Source organism: Equus caballus, chromosome 5, assembly GCF_041296265.1.
Source record: "Equus caballus isolate H_3958 breed thoroughbred chromosome 5, TB-T2T, whole genome shotgun sequence".
Lineage (NCBI taxonomy): Eukaryota > Metazoa > Chordata > Mammalia > Perissodactyla > Equidae > Equus > Equus caballus.
Window position 1 is genome coordinate 23,185,581 of NC_091688.1, and position 19,830 is coordinate 23,205,410.

The window sequence follows — 19,830 nt, forward strand, 5'->3', positions numbered from 1 at the left end:
GCCGGACGCGAGCTCCTTCCTCCAGTGGGAACCCGCTCTTCCGTTCCCAGAGTCCCCGCCCACAGTTCAAACTGGAAAAATGGCGGGGGCTCCCGAGTTGGTGGTCGTAGCTCCTCTGCGGGATGTGGAGAGAATGGCCGGGACAGACGACCGGGCCTCGGTCCCTGCCACTGCCCGAGAGGACTTCCGTGTGCGCTGCACCTCGAAGCGGGCCGTGACGGAGTTGCTAGAACTGTGCGGCCGCATCGTGCAAAAGCTCGGGGAAGCGCTGCCAGAGAAGATCCGAGAGCCCGCTCTGCGAGATGCGCAGTGGGTACGGGCCCAGCAGCCATCTCTTGTCTTATCACCCCCTCACCCCACACCCCGGGTCTTGGGGCTCAGAAAGAGCCTAGGCCAGGCCTCGGCAGAGTTAACGGTGCCCCGACACTGCCATAGCAGCAGCCTGGGGAATTAAACAGATGCTAGTGTCAGCTGGGTGGTGTTAATTACTTAGACCAGCGCTATCCAGTGGCAATCGGAGAGCTACGTATGTTACTTGAAATTAAAAGTAAGAAGAAACAAGTGAAATTAATTTTAATAATAAATTTTATTTAATCCAATATATTTTAACGTTTGTTAATATAAAAGTGAATGAGATAGTTTATATTCTTTTGTTCGTACTAAGCTTTTAAAATCTCGTGTCTTAAATTTCCAATACATCTCCTTTACCTCCTTTACGACTAGCCACGGGGTAAGTCCTCAGTAGCCATAAAGTGGCTAGTGGTTCCCCTCTTGGACAATACAGACAGATTCTATGAAGAATTCTCCAGGAAAGGGTAATCCTGGCAGTCAGTCAGTCACCGGGCTAGCTTTTCGTCTTTCCTCTTGCCTTTTTAAAAACATCTTGTAAAGAGAGTGAATACATCTTCCTTGCGAGTCTAAAATAGATAAGGAAGCTGTCATCATTATAAACTTCACTAAGATCAAACACTGGCCCTCATAACACATTTCCCCTTCCTTTCTCAAATATTTTGCAAAGTCCAGAAGAAGAGAGTTTTTGGGGGAAGGACACAATAAGTTGAGGGATTGGTGCCTGTCATAAATAAGCACACAATCTATATGTAGGAAAAAAACGTTTAAAGCTTATAATGCAGCACACTTGTGTGAATGACCACAATGTGAATGAAAATAAAGGTTAGTGGAAGAAGGGTGAAGAAACACTTCGTGGGTTGTGATTCTGTATTCCAGTTTTGTATACAGTGGCTCATAATTATAGCGTTCCCTCCTGGCAAACAAGGCAAGAGTAGAGACATACTTCAGGACATTTTTAGTAGTTTTTTGGGAGAAGACTGTTTTGTTGTGTAATGATCTTAGAATTTGCCCCATTTTAGGAAGTACTAAGGAAGTGAGAACGTTTAATTGCCTTAGGGAAAAAGGAACTCAGCTTAATCTATTATACTTTATTTAATGGTCAATAAAGTGAATTAGAAGATAAAGGTTTGAAGACTTACCAAAGGAATTGATTTGTGTTTTATTTTAAATAAGCGAGCAGGTAAAAGGCAGAGGCTGTAATTTTGTTGACATATCTATCTAAAACCACATAATATAGAAGATATGCTAAAAAAATTAGTATTGGTACGTCTGTGCAATGAATATTAGGAAGACAATTTGTATTCTCAGATAATCCTTGGAAGTCTATACGTAAATAAGGATTTTACTTTATAAAATCTTTGAAGTGTAGAATATGTACTTTAACTCATAGTTATATCAGTCATTATTTGATTTAATTATACAAAATGTACAAAATAATTCTCATTGTAAAAAATTCAAAATAGTGTAAAGGAAAAGTCTGTGAATTCTCCTCCACCATCCCTCTTCCTTCCATTCCTTCCTTCCAAAATAGTAACTTATTTTGGAGGGTTCTTGGAGGGAGTAATCCGTCTACACCCTTTTTTTTACAGCTTTACCTCTCTCTCTCTTTCTCTTTCAGTTTTTGTTATTTTTTACATTAATAGTGTCATGCTGATGTATTGTCAGCATCCTGCTTTTTTTTTTTAAACCAATGTCTGACTAATATTTGTCTATGTTATATAGAGATATGCTTCATTGTTTAGTTTATTTTTTATTTTTTTTTTAAAGATTGGCACCTGGGCTAACAACTGTTGCCAATCTTTTTTTTTTTTTTTTTTAAGGATTGGCACCTGGGCTAACAATTGTTGCCAATCTTTTTTTTTTTTTTTTCCTGCTTTATCTCCCCAAACCCCACCTGTACACAGTTGTATATCTTAGTTGCACTCCTTCTAGTTGTGGGATGTGGGACGCCGCCTCAACGTGGCCTGACGAGCGGTGCCATGTCCGCGCCCAGGATCGGAACCCTGGGCCGCCGCAGCGAGGCACGCGAACTTAACTGCTCAGCCACGGAGCCGGCCCCTACTTCATTCTTTTTAAGTGTTGTGTGGTATGGATATATTATATATTTAGCCATTCTCATAATTTTGAATTTAGATTTTGTATTTTTCCCTCACTATTTTATAATTTCAAACAGTGCTGAAATAAACATTCCTAGTACATCCTCTTTATGTTTTTAGGAGAATAGTCCTTTAGGATACAGTACTAGAAGTGAAATTGTTAGGTAATAAAATTTTAGTGGTACTCCCAAATTTTTTTAGTCCTTTATTTTTCAACGTATTCTGAACATTTGCAACCTTACAAAAAATAGACTAATACAGTTTACACCCATGTATCCATCACCCAATTCAACAGTTATCAGAATCTTGTTACACTTCCTATTTTAAAGCAAATCCCAGATCTCATGTCATTTCATCCTTAGATACTTCAAAAAAAAGAGACTAGTCCTTTATAAAGTAGAAGTAAATTTAACTTTCTGTCAGCTTGTATATTTTCTCTCTTGTTAACGTTGACACTCATTCAGCAGCATATATAGTTTTTACACCCTTGAGATTCAACTGAACCCAGATTTGTTAGCTGTTATTTTTTCTTTCCTTTAGGAAGTAGCATTTTTTGTTTGCAAGAATATTCTAAAATTTTGGATCAGATTTTCTCATAGGAAGCATAATGGTTATCAGAATAAATGTATGTAGAATCAGTGATGGAAATGGAATCTTCGTTGAAAAGAATAAACATACTGATAGACTAGTCTGCTACTTTTCTGTATATTCTCTGTCACAAATCTGAAATTGTTACTTTGCCGAAATGTTTGAATTCAGTCTTTAAAGTTATTTTTAGTGACTTGAGTATTGTGAATTTATTGCAGACTTTTGAGTCAGCTGTGCAAGAGAATGTCAGCATTAATGGGCAAGCGTGGCAGGAAGCTTCAGATAATTGTCTTATGGGTATGTGACTTTTTCCTTCTGTCATAAATTTCTGAGTTGTTTTTGTAGCTAAATTTCTTCTGAGTGCTGTTTTTAATCCCCATTTTCAGTGTCACTTCTTTTCTTAAAAAAATCCTTTCCCGCGGCGGTGGGGGTGGGGCGGGGAGAGAAGAGGAAACTCATCTAGAAGACCGTTGAAGTTTAATCTGAGGCAAGCAACACAGTAGGTACCTGATCCTTCATACGTGCTGTCTGGCATTCTCAACAGGACTTTTATCTGATTAATCTTCAAAAGTACCGTTGTCAGTAGTTTATTAGATAGTACTGTAGACTGTCCCCAGATGAATAAACAGGCCCAGAGAATTCCTGTGATTAATACCTTATAAATCAAGTTGTCTTTTCACAAGTGATCCTTAGAGTAGATAGTGAGGTACCCTTGGAATGCAAAGTTAAACTATAAGAGTGCCATGTAAAGGATGAGGTCCATAATTGGAGAAAGCTCCTTAAAAAGACAGTATTTTCCTGTTGCGAGGCAGACTTGACTATACTCTGATTGATTGTACCCTAACTAGTGGTGTTGACATATCTAAAGAAGTCAAAGCTTTAATAGAAAGAAAATGGTCAATGTAGGAAGGAAAAAATTTAGTTGAAAAGGAATGATCAGTGGGGGAAGAGGGAGAATTCCCCAGCAATGTCCAGGGGAAGGGCTACCCTGATAAAATGGCCAGAGTGTTTTGCCCGTCCCCACGGTGATGTTACAGAGATCCGACCAGCATAGCTTGATGTCACTGAGAGCTGTTGAGTTTATCCGGTTATACGCTTCAACTGATTGCAGGTCTTATCAAGTAACCCTCTGTGGGTATAGTTTTTCTTCTCAAAATTAAGATAATACTTTGCCCAGAAGACTTCACTGTCTGATCCTTGGGATTATTATAGTTCTCTCTTCACAGTCACAAAATTCACTTTCCGGTTTATATGTTAAAACAGTAAAAACAGGGCCAGCCCAGTGGTGCAGCAGTTAAGTTTGCAGTTCTGCTTCAGCAGCCAGGGGTTCGCCAGTTCAGATCCTGGGTGTGGACGTGGCACTGCTTGGCAAGCCATGCTGTGGCAGGCGTCCCACATATAAAGTAGAGGAAGATGGGCACGGATGTTAGCTCAGGGTCAGTCTTCCTCAGCAAAAAGAGGAGGATTGACGACAGATGTTAGCTCAGGGCTAATCTTCCTCAAAAAACAAAAAATAGATAAATAAAAAGAATAACATCAGGTTTCCCAAATATTATCAGAGCAATTACCAATTAGTAGGGGAGAGGGATTGTGTTAGAATCACCTAGGAGTATTTTCAAACTACACAGCCTTTTACTGTGTCTTCATCTGACTTCTGTGAAGTCACGTTGTAATTGCCTTATTGTTTGGTCACTGCCTTTAGCAATATGATTCATCTATTTAGAGATTAAGATATGTATTTTCTGACAAGTTGGCAGCCTGGGTGGAGTACAGCTATTTTTTGTCCCTTGTTTCCCTTATAACTATGAGGAGAAGTAGTTGAGAATACTACACTATTACCTTCTTTCATGGGCACCTGATAAATGCCAGGCACTATGCCAAACGGTGGGAAATAGATGAAAAGACATGGTCCTTCCCATTTAGGAACTCATTGTTCATGGGAGGAATGGACAAGGAATCACAATATACTTTGGGAAGTGGGAGAAGATATAACAGAGTAGCTTGTTGTTAAATGCATTTAATAATGAGAGTGTGCTAGGCAGAAAGAAGGTAGTTTTTGAAGCAAAAACCCAGCATGTGCAAAGGCACAAAGGAGTGACATGTTTAGAAAAATATCAGAAGTGAATTGGGAAAACTAATGGCAGATGTGGCCAGAAAGATAAGTTGGGGCCAGATCACAAAGAGTTTTGTAGGATATGCTAAGGAATTGGCATTTTATTCTGTAGGCAGTGGGGAACCAGTGACGGTTTTTAAAGTAGATGGCATGAAAAGGTTTGTGTTCTAGATTGCTAAGTGCTGGCTGTGTGGGGGATGGATTGGAGAAAGGAGAAATTCAAGGCAGGCAGACCTTAGGGAGGTAATTGCAATAGTACAGCAAAAAGATGGTCAAGACCTGTACTGAGATGGTAGAAAAAGACAGGGTCAAGCAGACAGAATTAATAGGATTTGCATCTGATCTAATACATAGGAGCAGTAAGTAAGCTTCACTAGAGCAGAGGGTTTTGTCTATTTTGTTCACTCACATAATTTATAAGTGAATGAACAAATGAGTCAATTTCTTCCTCTCTGCCCTGTAACTACTCTGAAAGGACTTGATTTCAGGAGGCTTGACCAGGCACATTTAAGAATGAAAATGTAAGCTCCTTGAGAACAGGGACTATATTTGTTTTTCTCATCACTGTTTTCAACACTTAGCTTGGCACATAGAAGGCACTCACTAAATGTTTGTTAAATTAATGACGTTCTTCCCCGCTCAAATTGCTTATACGTTTCAGTTTTGTAACTTTATCATTAGGTGGCGCTAAGAAACTGTTTTCCTCCCTACACAGATGATTTAGCTAGGAGACTTCTTTTTTTTTTAATTGATTGTGAAATACTACGTTGTTCCTTTCAGATTAGTGATTTAACTTTTTTAATGGATAAATTAAAATTTAGGAGCAGCTCCTCATTTAAATGAGTATTTGAAATAAGAGATGACGGTGTCTCACAATACTCTCAAAAGAAATAATTTAGTTGGACTTAATGAATATTTGTTACACGAATGAAAGACCATACCTGATGTACCTTATTAATCTTTACCTGATACATACATATATGCTGATATATATCAGCAGTTCTCAAAATGTTTCCAAAAATATGTATCAGGTTTCAGACTTATCCCTAATAAGACTTCTACCCAATAAAATAAATTTGATCCATTTCTAGCATAGATTTGGCATAGCAGAACACTTATGATATAGACCAGTTAAGCTGAGGACCTAGCTCTTTAGTATTTTTAGCTAGTTCATATTTGTTATTCTTTAAAATGATTTTCAAAATAAGGTTGGTATGTCACCTGCATTCATTTTATCTGGGGTGCTTAATTTCTGGTCTCCATCACAGAGACCTCCTGACTCTTAGTTTCTGCACTTCTGACAAGCTCCCCAGGCAATGATTCATTCTGCTTAAGTTTGAGAATCACTATTTTAAAACAGGAAACTATGTGATAAAATAGTTTTAGTTAAGTCAAAGAAACTCTAAAGTCACTGTATCTTTCACTTTTTCCTGTCATCTGTCCAGTTGAGTCCTATTTCAGATCCAGCTACTCCACTCACTGCTACTGTCACAGCTTTGCTTCAGCACATAATAAGGTCAAAACTTGTTAGCATCCCTGATATTAAATGCCCATTACTGTCTAGTTCTTTTATATTTTATCATCCTTCTTTCCTTATACTTTATCCTGTGGCCATTTAGAACTTTCTCTCTTTCCCAAAGGCTCTGTGATCTTGCAGATACTGTTTCTTCTGCTTAAAATGCATCTAGCATTTTTTTTCCCTGCCTTTTTTTATCCAGGGGATTTACACTTAGATTTCAAGGCCCAGCTCAAATGTTACTTTCTCTTTAAAGTTTTAAATTCCCCAGACAGAGTTAGTGTTCCACTTTTTGTGTCCTGATGGTATTTGTTCATACCTCTATTGCATTTATGAAATTGCTTTGCAATTATCTGTCTGTTTCTTCCAGTGAACTGGGAGCTCTTAGAGAGCAGGGATCATGTTGTGTTCATCTCTGTATTTCTCTGATTTAGGCCTGGCTTCCCATAGGTGCTCAATAAGTGATTGTTCACTCAGTGAATGAACCAATCACCAGAGTGGGGGCGTCTGTTAACTTACCATATTTGTTTTCCTTAATTATTTTGTGTTATATAAATTTAGTTTACTTATATTACATTTCCATATAAACAATGTGTTTTAAGGAATTTTTTTGATATTTTTTTCTTGAAATAGATTCCGATATCAAAGTACTTGAAGATCAGTTTGATGAAATCATAGTAGATATAGCCACGAAACGTAAGCAGTATCCCAGAAAGATCCTTGAATGTGTCATCAAAACCATAAAAGCAAAACAAGAAATTCTGGTAAGACCATTTACCTTTAAGATAGTAAATTTTATGTTATGTCTATTTTCCTACAGTAAAAAAATAATAAAGCATAAGATACATGTGGAGATAAATGACATTTTGTTTTCTTTATCTTTCCTACCTCGATTACTCCCTTTCGTCTCTTGTAAGACTTTTTCCTGTTCTAAATCACAGTAGGTTAAAATCGCATTTGAAGAGGGAAGACTGACAATGACTTCATAATTCTGAGACCAGAAAGGAAAAAGAAATTTATCTTCTAAGCCTTTTGTTTCTATTTGTCCTTTGTGTTTGGCACGTTATTTGTATATGTTTATATGTTTTGGAGAACCCTTTAGTTAAATTGATGGTGAAGATTAAGTACCTGTTTATAGTACTGAAATTTGCTTTGTGAACTGTGTGTAATTTGTTTTGCTCCAAAAATCATGACAGGGTGGAAGTAGGTTTGCTGGGAATGGCATTGCCTCTAGAGTGAGAAGTACATTTTGCTTTTAGATTATGCTATACTGTTTGTCTTTAGTTTTTGAAATTAGCATAGTTTCACACATAAATCTTCCAGTTGCTTTCCTTCAAGGAATTGTTTTAGGACAGTAAAGGCAGGTACTTTATCTAAAACATTTTAATCATTCTAAGAGAAAAAAAGTATTTGTAAGCAGAATTTTTCATTTTTTTCTTCCATAACACTTAGTCTTCAAAGAAATAGCCCATTCTATCCCCTCTTCCCTTTAAAGTTTCTTCAGGAGAAACATTCAGAATGTATTTATTTTCTGGTGTCTCCCTCCTTATTACTACCCCTCTCTCCCTGAACGAAACCTAGTAATCAGTGTTGTGTAAAAGCAAGGAAGTTCACAGGCCTAGGCGAGGTGCTGCTCTGGAGAGTTAGAAAGGGATGCAGAAGGGATGGAGTGAGGACACTACAGACAGCTTTGGTAGGAAACCTTTTGGCTCCTGCCAGCTCTGGACAAGAGTGAGAAGGAACATTTTCCTCTTTTTTTTTGCCTGAATTGTGGATCCTGTTCCTATGGTTGTGCTCCCATAGTGCCAGTGTATCACAGGATATACAGGCTTTAGTGTGCTGACATGGTGGTGGCCTGGCCACTTTTCAAAACAGAGTTTCTGTGAGAATATGAGTTCTGAGTTCCAAACACTTGTCTTAAAGTGAACTTTTGAAACACAGTCCATTTATAATATGGAGACTACTCTGTACTTAAACACAAAATTCAATCCCGTGCCTTTAATTTGTTTGATTGCTTTTTCTTACACTTTTTTATTGTGCTATTTCTTAATGTATGCAGTAGGTGGCAATATTGTAAAAGGTATAATTCACACATAGTAAGATTGATCTGATCTTCTTTTCCCCTCCCTTCCCTACAGATTTCAAGACCTAATTCTTTTTTTTTTTTTTTACAAATGATGATACTGCTATGTAGTATGTTTACTTACATTAACTGAAGGAAATGTTTATATGAGGCATTAAGTGGTTAAATTCAATCTGTTTTAATTTATGTTACATTTAGAAGCAGTACCACCCTGTTGTACAGCCATTGGACCTAAAAAATGACCCTGATCCAGGTGAGTCAGTGTTCGTTTGTGGTAGAAATGAAGAAACAGCTGGTAATTTTTACGAGTTCCTGATATTCTTCCAAGGGTGTCAGCAACAAAAGTATCTTCTCTGTAATACTCTAACTCACTATCACTCATCCGTGTTTGGCTCTTCACTTGGAATTATGAGAACTTGCCGTGAACCTACTGACTCAGAATCTCCAGGGCTGGGACCCAGGAATCTGGACTTTATAAGCTCTCTCCTGACTTAGACTATTATAACACCTTCCCAGTCTCTAACTTTTATTGTAATACCTTTCCATCTCTAACTGCTATTATAGTATCCATTCTTTGCATTTTAGCCAAATTATACTATTAAAGCATTCTCTCATGGTGTCACTCCCCAGTGCAATAACCTTCATTAGTTTCTCATTGTTTACAAAATAAAATCCAATAAAAATATAATGTTGAACTTAAGAAGAGAGATACAGGCTTGTTATGCCTTTGAACTTCATTCTGTGTCCATTTACATGCATCCTCTAAAACAAATAAACTTGATAACAAACTTATATAAATCTAGCAACAGAGCTGGCATTGCTGAAAATATGGATTAGACATATTTTTAAATGGCTCTACTCTTGCATTTTAAAATTTGTAACAATTTTCCTAAGAGACCTTTTGGAATATGCCTTTGGCACTTAAAATTACTGTTTCTGAACTATTAGAAAGAAACAGTTAAGACCTTGATTTATTTGTTTGGGATATTTATAGTTAGGGCTTTGAGTACCTTACCTTTGTCGAATTCTGAACTACTTTCTGACACACCCCCCTGCCCTCTCCAGATCTCCTAAACCAATGGGATAAACTGACAGGGGGAAGTACAGGCATAAAGATACTGTGAAGTGGGTTAAGATCACAGCATTCACTGAGTTTGACAATAAAAATTTACCTAGGGCCCAACACTTAATTGGCTCACCAAAAACAATAGTTACCAAAAGGCAGTGGTTGACATATACTTGTTTTTGTTTTGAACAACATAAAAATAAAAATTGAAACTTGTGGTATCGTAATATACTCAAGAATTACTTTTTAGCTAGTTAATTCACCTCTAACGAAAGTTGGTAACCTTTTTATCTTAGGAGGGAAGACAAATTTAGTTAAATGATCCTTTGAAAATCTACGTGATTTTACTCCCACCATTCCAGTCATATAGTATTAGTGGAAGAATCTTCTGTATCATATGATTCTGATTTCAAAAGCAAAGGAATAATTAGAATCTATCTTTTGGATAAATTTTGAGATTTTGTCATTATACGTTTTCATAATGTTTATAAGCTTAGAATGGGATCAGCTCTTTACAGCAAAGTTAACTTATAGTTATTAGTCATATATCCTTGGGCAAGTCTCTTCTACTTTGAAGTCAAAGAAACTTAACTCACTTTCTTTGTGGAGAATCCTAGGGGCCACCCCAGTGGCACAATGGTTAAGTTCGCACGTTCCCCTCCGGCGGCCCGGGGTTCACAAGTTCGGATCCTGGGTGTGGACATGGCACTGCTTGGCAAGCCATGCTGTGGCAGGCATCCCACATATAAAGTAGAGGAAGATGGGTACAGATGTTAGCTCAGGGCCAGTCTTCCTCAGCAAAAAGAGGAGGATTGCTGGTAGATGTTAGCTCAGGGCTAATCTTTCTCAAAAAAAAAAAGCAAGAAGAGAATCCTAGATTTGGAGGCTGATGCTTTAGATGTGAATTCCAGCTCTGTCATTAAATATTACAGAATGTCCTGCCCACTTATCAAGGTTGTGGTTTGAATCAGATGACATAAGAGGCTTTATACACACACTATAACTAAAATACATTAAGTAGTAGTTTATCAGGAGGTGCTATGTAATAATAACCCTATTATAAATCTTAACCCATTTACAGTAGTATACCTTATAATATTACATAGCTTATAATACATCTAACTGGTAAAATCATGAAACTAATTAAATGGCTTGGGAGGAAAGTGGAAAACTTAAATTTGTAAAGGACCTAACAATCTGAATAAGCTGCATGGGAAAACTTTTATGGGAACTTCTTGAAAATTGTTTTCTTTTTGTTATTGGAATATTAAGTGATATCAAATTTGTTTGAAAGCTGACACTTGAAGAAGGTTGTCTGGGTTTCAAAACACAATATGTAGGCAATGTGTATAACATTGATTTGGCAGAGTTACATTAGGAACTTTGGGAGATACAGGGATGAAACAGACAGTTTCTCCCCATAGAGAGCTTATGTCTGAATAGAAAAAATAAGAGATGCACATAAAGTAGGATTCTTTTTTTTTTTTTTGAGGACGATTAGCCCTGAGCTAACATCTGCCACCAATCCTCCTCTTTTTTGGTGAGGAAGACCGGCCCTGAGCTAACATCCATGCCCATCTTCCTCTACTTTATATGTGGGATGCCTACCACAGCATGGTTTGCCAAGCGGTGCCATGTCCGTGCCCGGGATCTGAACCTGCGAACCCCAGGCGCCGAAGCAGAAGGTGCCCACTTAACCACCGGGCAGGCCCCTTTTTTTTGTTTAAGATTGGCACCTGAACTAACATCTGTTGCCAATCTTTTTTTTCCCCTCACTTTTTCTCCCCAAGGCGTCCCGTACGTGGTTGTATATTCTAGTTGTGAGTGCCTCTGGTTGTGCTATGTGGGATGCTGTCTCAGCATGGCCTGATGAGTGGTGTCATGTCCGCACCCAGGATCCGAACCGGTGAAACCCCGGGCTGCAGAAGCAGAGCTCGAGAACCTGACTACTCGGCCATGGAGCTGACCCCTAAAATAGGATTCTTTCATGCCTCCAACTGATTCCTTTCCTGGTTTTTCCTATCTGAATAAATGGCATCTTCTCCTACGTATTGCTTTAGCCAGAAGTCAACCTTGATTCTTTCCTCTCTTGAACTCCTCATATCCAGTCCATCAGTAAGTCCTACAAATTATTCCTTTGAAGTATAATCTCACATTCATCCACTTCTCTTGCTGTTGTCACCTCTATTCCAGGTCACCATCTCTCTAGCCAGCATTTCTACAAATGCTTCCTAGAAGGTCTTCCTGTTTCACTCTTGCTCTTTTCCAGTCCATTCTGTATATATCAGATAGAGTTGATTTTTCAAAAAATTCTTTGAAATATTTCAAACATATAGAAAATAAAAAGTATAACGTAATGAACATCTCTGTACCTACCACCCATATTTAAGGGCTATTCACATTTTGCCAAACTTGCTTCAGACCTTTTTAGGAACTAAAACGTATAGATACAGTTGAAAGTTTCTTTGTACCCCTCTACCATCCAATTTTGTTTAGAAGTAACCGCTATCCTCAAGCTGTGTGGATCCTTCCTATCCATGTTTTTATGCTTTTACTTTATAGGTATATATCCATAAATAATGTATGGCATTTGTTTGTATATTTTTATGTAAATTGTAACATACTAATCATATCATTGTGTAACTGATTTTTTCATTTGAAAGTCATTTTCATATGACTTTATGTATTATATGTTATAAGCTATGCTATATTATAAGGTATACATTGTATACACACATAGCTCTCTATTAATTTAGCTAATATATAGTATTCCACTGTATAAATACACCAGTGTTTATCGATTCCTCTACTGAGGAACACTTAGATTGTTTCTTTTTTTGCTGTTATCAACAGTATTGCAATGAACATTCTTACACCTGTCTCCTTGTATAGTGTAAATATGCCACAGGTTCTCTGGAGTAGATTTCTGGAAGCAGAATTTCTAGGTCATAGACTTTGTTTATGTTCAGTTTTAGTATATTTGAGCTTTGTTACCCCCCCAAGGTAGTTGTATCAGTTTGCATTCCCACCAGCAGCGTATGAAAGTTCCTGCTTCCCCACATTTTGCCAATGATTGTTACTGTCAGGCTTTCTGTTGTTTTTTTTTTTTTTTTTTTTTTTTTTTGCCAATTTGATGGGCATGCAGTAGTATTTAAAGTGAGGTTGAGCATCCTTTCTTATGTTTTGTGACCCTACAGTTTCTTCTGTCAGTTGCCTATTTATATTCTTGGCCCATTTTCCTACTGAGTTTTTTGAACTTTTCTTGTTTTTTTTTTAAAGATTTTATTTTTCCTTTTTCTGCCCAAAGCCCCCCAATACATAGTTGTGTACTTTTGGTTGTGGCTCCTTCTAGTTGTGGCTTGTGGGACGCCACCTCAGCATGGCCTGTTGAGCGGTGTGTAGGTCTGCACCTGGGATCCAAACCCACAGACCCTGGGCTGCGGAACCAGAGCATGCAAACTTACCCGCTATGCCACTAGGCCAGCCCCAGAATACCATTGATTTTTATTTGCTGAACTCTTATTAGTTCTAATGGTTTATCTAGTTTGAATTAGATTTTTTTAATGTAGCTAATCATATCATTTGCACGTAATGATGGGTTTTGTCTTTTTCCTGAGTTTACACATCTTCTTTGTCTTATGTTGACTAGAACCTCCAGTATAATGTTGAATAGTAGTGGTGATAGTGGTCATAATGTTTTAAAATTGTGAATAAATGTTTAATTTTATTGAGCACTTCTTTTGCATCAACTGAAATAAGATATTTGTGTAACCAACTTTATTGAGGAATCATTTACATATGATAAAATACATCCATTTTATGCCTACAGTTTGAGTTTTGACAAATATATACAACTATGAGCTATCACCACAATTAAGATATGGTGGAACATTTTCCATCCCTCATCAGGTTTGCTTGTGCCCGTAAATCATAAGCTTTTTCTCTAACTCTGTTAATATGGTAAATTAACACTGACAGATTTTTCTGATGATTATCTTTGCATTCATAAAGAAAACCTGTTACTCATCAATATATTTTTTACTTTATATATTGTTGAATTAAATTTTCCTATACTTTATTTAGTATGTTTGCCAAACTATATTTGTATCTTCAGTCATAAAAAAATGAATATGTGGTATTTTTGAACATACTGTCCCTTTCCAATTTTTCATCAAGATTATGCTGGTCTCATAAAACAGTTTGTAAAGATAGGGGTTGTTTATTCTTTGAAGAGTTGATTCATCTAAAAAGCAGTCTTAGCCTAGTGTCTGGGGGGGTGATGTTGATTTAACTGATTTAGTATACTTAATGGTTATTGATTTCTTCAGGTTTTTAATTTTTTCTTGAGTCAATTTTGGTAATACTTGCTTTGAAAATCTTTTGATCCATGTGTCCAATATATTGCCATAAAACTGTTTGTAGTAGTTACTTTAATTTTAAAAATCTCTAGTCCATATATGAAGAAAAAGAATATTTTCTTAATAGTATTTATTTGTGTTTTCTTTTTTTCTTGATACCTTTTCTAGGTTTCTTTGTTTTTATTGATCTTTTCGGAGAGTCAGACTTTAGTTTTGCAGGGTTTATTGTTTTTTTAGTTTTCTGCTTCCTTGAGTTCTGATCTTATCTTTAGTATGGTCTTCCTGCTTTCTTGAAATTTCTGTGTTATTTTTGGCTTCTTGAGTTAAACATTTAGTTTATTTCAGTCTTATTTTTTAACAAATGCATTTAAGGCTACAAATTTTTCTCTAAGTCCTGCTTTAGTCCCATCCCCAAGTCTTGACATGTAGAACTTTCATAGTTCAGCTCTAAATGCTTTTTGGTTTCCAAATAAAAGAGTTTTCTTTTACTATCCACCCCCCCCTTTTTTTTTTTTTGCCTGCTATCATGTTGTAGAATTTTCTTTATTCTCTTATTTTTCTTCTTTCTGGTTTGGAAGCTATATGCTATGTTCGTATTCCTTTGGTGTTACCTATAAAATTTTAGCATGCTGTAATTCTAAAATTATCGAACCAAATCTGGAATTATTCAGTATTTTGTGTCCCCTCCTGAGCAAGACAAAGACTTTAGTATGCTGCTCCCCTGAACGAGCACTGTCCCTCCCCAATTCCACTTCTTATTTGTGTCTAGAATTTTATTTCTCTTGTTGCAAAATACATTTAGTGGTTACACTCTTTTGCACTGAATGATTAATGAAGTTTATCAACAAAATATTCCACCTTCTGTAATTACCATTGTTTCTTGAATCTCCTGCCTTCCTTCTAGGTTCACTTTTCTTCTTGCTGAAATGCTGCTTCAGGTACTTTGAATAAAAATCTGTGGGTGGTAAACTCTTAATTTTTATTTCATCCTAGCTCTTGAATTTTGTTTTATTTGTGTTCATTCACCATATCGAATATATTATGCCATTATTTTTGACACTCATTTTCTTTGATAGCTTTATTGAGATATAATTCATATAGCATACAATTTACCCATCTAAAGTGTACAACTTGGTGGCTTTTAGTTTGTTCACAGAGTTATGCTACTAACACCATAATAAATTTTTAAATATTTTCTTCACTCCAAAAAGAAACTCCACACCCTGTAGCCGTTCTCCCCCAGCCTCTCATCCCTCTTGCCCAGTCCTAGGCAACCATTAATCCACTTTCTGTCTATAGATTTAACTATTCTGAACATTTTGTATAGGTGGAATCATGAAATATGTCTTCCTTTGTGACTGGCTTCTTTGAATTAGCATGATGTTTTCAAGGTCCATTCATGTTGTAGCATGTATCAGTACTTCATTTCTTTTTATTGCCAGATAATAGTCCATTGTATGGATATACCACGTTTAATTTATCCACTCATTAGTATACGGACATTTTTTAGTTGTTTCAACTTTTTGGCTATTATAAATATGCTGCTATGTATACAAGTTATTGTGTGGACATGTTTTCAATTCTTTTGAATATATATAGCTAGGAATGGGATTGCTGGGTCATCTGGTAACTCCATGTTTAGGTTTTAGAGGAATATTGAACTGTTTTCCTAAGCAGCTGCACCATTTTACATTCCCACCAGCAATGTATGAGGGTTCCAATTTCTCCACATCCTTACCAACTCTTAAAATTATTGTCCGTCTTTTTGATTATAGCCATCCTACTAGATGTGAAGTATCATCTCATTGTGATTTTGATTTGCATTTCTCTAATGACTAATAATGTTGAGTATCTTTTCGTGTGCTTATTGCTCATTTGTATATCTTCTTTGGAGAAATGTCTATTCAAATCTTTGACCATCTTTTAATTGGTTGTGTATTTTTTTATTGTTGAGTTGTAATGATTCTTTATATATTCTGCAAACTAGTCCCTAATCAGATATATGATTTGCAAATATTTTCTCCCATTCAACAAAGTTTTCTAGTTTTTAGCACTTCTTTTGTTACACTTATTCCTAGGTATTTAAGTCTTTTTTAAAAAATTCTCCCCCCCGCCCCCCCCCCCTTTTTTTTTTGGTGAGGAAGATTGGCCCTGAGCTAACATCTCTTGCCAGTCTCCCTCTTTTTGCCTGAGGAAGATTGTCCCTAAGCTAATATCCATGCCAGTCTTCCTGTCTTTTGTATATGGGACACTGCCACAGCATGGCTTGATGAGTAGTGTGTAGGTCCACGCCTGGGGTCTGAACCCATAGACTCCAGGCTGCTGAAGTGGAGGGCACAAACTTAACCACTACACCACCAGGCTGGCCCCCTAAGTATTTTATTCTTTTAATGCTAATGTAAATAGAGTTTAAAAATTTTTATTTTTGTTTCTTCATTGCTACTGTCTAGTAATAGAATTGAGTTTTGTATATTGATGTTGTATCCTGCAACCTTGCTCAACTCATTTATTAGTTCTAATAGTTTTTTAGTGGAGTCTTTAGATATCTGTGTAAAAGATTATATTGTTTCATCTGCAAATAGAGATAGTTTTACTTCTTCCTTTCCAATCTGATTGTCTGACATTCATTGTTAATGAGAAGTCTCCTGAGAGTCTAATTGCCATTCTTTTATAGATAATCTAGTTTTTCTTTCTTGATTTTTTAGATTTTTGTATTCTTAATGCTCTGCAGTGTTACCACAATATCCACAATATGTCTAGATGTTTATTTTTATTTCTCTAGCATGGTGTTTGGTGTGTACTTTTTTCTTATACTTTTTACATTGAAAATAACTTTATTGCTTTTTCTTGATTATATAAAAATACCTGCACATTCCGAAAATATTAAAAGCATAAGAAACAAGCTTAAATCACATGAAATCACATACCCAAGAGACAACCACTATTAAACATGCTTATGACCAGTGACCAGTGTTATGAAGTATTTCTTGATGCCTACACCTTCAGTCCTCCTGCAGATCCTGTTGCCTTTACCATGGAACCATATTCCAAATCCAGTCACTTCCCAGCAAATCCATCTCTACTGCTCTTACTCATGTCACCATATTCTCTTAGCAGGACTACTACGAGAGTCTCCTCACTGGTCTCCTTCCTTCACATTCCCGTTTTCCACACAGCATCCAAAGGATTCCTGTTAAAGCATAATCAGATTATGTCACTCCCTTTTTAAAGCCCTCCGGTGACTCCCCATTGTTCTCCCCATGGTCTACAGGGTCCTCTCTGACCTGGTCCCTGGCTCCTACTTTGATTTCATCTCTGACTCTGGCCTCTTACGACTCTTGCTTTTGCTTTCTGTGCTCCAGCTACATTAGCATTCTTGCTGTTTCCCCAAGAATGTGCCAAACACACACTGGCCCTGTGCCTTTCATACTTGCTGCTCCCTGGTTCCTATTTGAAACTACCTGTCTGAGTCTCACTTCATTCAGCTCTCTGTTCAAAGTGTTGCCTCATCAGAGAGGTCTTCCCTAACAACCTGTGTCGGATCCCCCTTCTGACCCCCTTGGTCGTACTCTGTACCCTTAACCTGCTTTTTTTTTCCTACCAGTTAACATTACTGTATAATTTCTGTTTATTTTATTGTTTCCGTCTCCCCCCTCCACCACTGAATTGTAAACTCCCTGTGAACAAGGACTTTGTTTTGTCCACTTCTGTATCCTTTAGCTGACAGATCATTATCTGACATAGTATATGCCGGAAGTATTTGTGAAATAAATACATAATTTTACATAAATGGGATCATCTTATACATGCTCTTTTTTTTTTTTTTAGTAAAGATAGCATTCTATTTTTTACTTTTTGTTTTTGGCTATCTCTCTCCTTTTCCATCTTCTACCCCTTCGGATATCCAGCATTAACTTTGTATGAATCCATTTATTTATTTTTTTTCTGCTCATATAATAATATAAGAATACATATGCACTGGACATTCTGGAGCTGTATTTGTTTTACAGAAAATTGATTCATGTGTTCAAATTATCTGCTACTTACTCTTCTAATCTAAGTATATGGTGGAAATTTTCCAACTAAACTGCCATAGATCTAACCTTATTATTATTTTAAATTGTGATTATATTTTAGATTTTGTTATATTTTAATAATTAGTTTTTGTGCTTTTAATAAAGGTAAGCCTAATATAAAATTTTAAGTAATTAGTGGTGTATATATGTCTAGTAGAAAATGAAAATCCACCATAATCTGGCCTCTCAAGTCTACCTGATCCCACACACCTTCCAGCAGGCGACTGCTGTGACAGCTTGCCTTGCCTCATTGGAGGTCTTTGTCAGTGCGTTTATACCCAGGCACACAGGGGCTTTTGAGTTGTTCATTTTGTTATGTAAGTGTTATACAAAAATGTTTGATTCTGGGACTTTTTGTTCCATTCAACAGTGTAACATATAGTTCAACTGCATGCTTTTTATTGGTAATGTCTCCATGCTTTTATTCAAACACACACCCACACACACCCCCCCCCCCCCACAGTTTTATTTAAATAGATTATACACATATTTTTTTGTGTTGGGGAGGGGATTTTTGGTTTGTTTTGCTTGCTTCCTCTTTGCTCCCATCTTCTTCTCACATCTCCATGTATACTTTCAATCTGAGGGCTCCTATCTTCTAGAAAATCTTTATCCTAATCCTTCAATTTTGCTTCTCTATCATTGCTTCTATTTTTATATTATTCGTTTTTATTTCACAATTTATTTTTCTTTTTTAATGTCTGTTACTATTTCCTTTAGCTAGCAGAGGATCCTAAACATTTAAAAATTATTTTCAGATTTCTCTGTTTTTATTCCGTCTACAGTAAGTTCCTCTCCTTAACATTGGTTATATTAGCTGTCTTTCATGCTTACCATTTCTTTATGTATTTTAGAATTTTGATTTGTACATACTTCTTAACTAAAGGTTTTTCATGTGCTTATTTTCCTCTCGCTGCTTTAGCACCCCCTTCCTGTCTAGTAGTTTTGTGGTTGCCTTCCATCTGGTCCAGGCGAGAACCATATCTTAAATTAGCAGTGTGAGCAGGGCCCCTGTTCCACTGTAATATTGGAGATAGTAGATCTAGTCATTAAGTCAGGAGACAGCTTGGTCCAGGCCCAGGCTGGGAGGCCTTATCTGCTTCCCATCACTTCTGGTGTAGCTTTAGATATGCTTCAGCTCCTGGCAGTGGTTAATGGCAGGGTTTTTTTCAGCCTCCTTCTCAGAGTAGGAAAACTCCATCTCAGCCCTTAGTTTCATACAGTGAAGCTGACTCTCCCTATTTCCTGCTCCTCTGAGGGACTTTGAGCCCCTTTTCTATTGTGGGAAGCAAATTCCTGGCTACCTACTGCCTGCCTGTCATCTGCCCACCAGTGGGTCTGCAGCTGTAGCCTGACTTCATAGCTTTTTCTCTTTTGCTTTTTTTCTGGTTCATAGAAATGTTTGTTTTGTATATGCTTCTGGATATGTCTCTTTAATTTTCTATATTTATTCAATGATGTTTTGGACAAAAGTGGAGAGTTTTGTGAACTTCCCAGACCAGCTTGACTAGAAGTCTAGGGTACTCTTAAAAACTCAAATCAGCTTTCATTCTTCTGCTTAAAATCCTGATATCTTCCAATTT

The 19,830-nt window shown here is 36.9% G+C and overlaps 1 protein-coding gene across 2 annotated transcripts in view; it reads left to right on the forward strand.

The window, feature by feature from the left end:
• Positions 1-5: 5 nt before the first annotated feature.
• NSL1 (NSL1 component of MIS12 kinetochore complex) overlaps positions 6-19,830 on the forward strand; it is a 32,480-nt gene continuing 12,655 nt past the window's right edge. Inside the window, exons 1-4 of one of the 2 annotated variants that reach the window (XM_001488827.5) lie at positions 6-313; positions 3,254-3,332; positions 7,298-7,428; positions 8,946-9,000. In XM_001488827.5, the coding sequence (XP_001488877.1) occupies positions 80-313; positions 3,254-3,332; positions 7,298-7,428; positions 8,946-9,000 (499 nt within the window). In that variant the 5' untranslated portion in view covers positions 6-79. The remainder of the gene's footprint in view (positions 314-3,253; positions 3,333-7,297; positions 7,429-8,945; positions 9,001-19,830) is intronic. The other variant, XM_014739659.3, reaches the window with a different exon arrangement.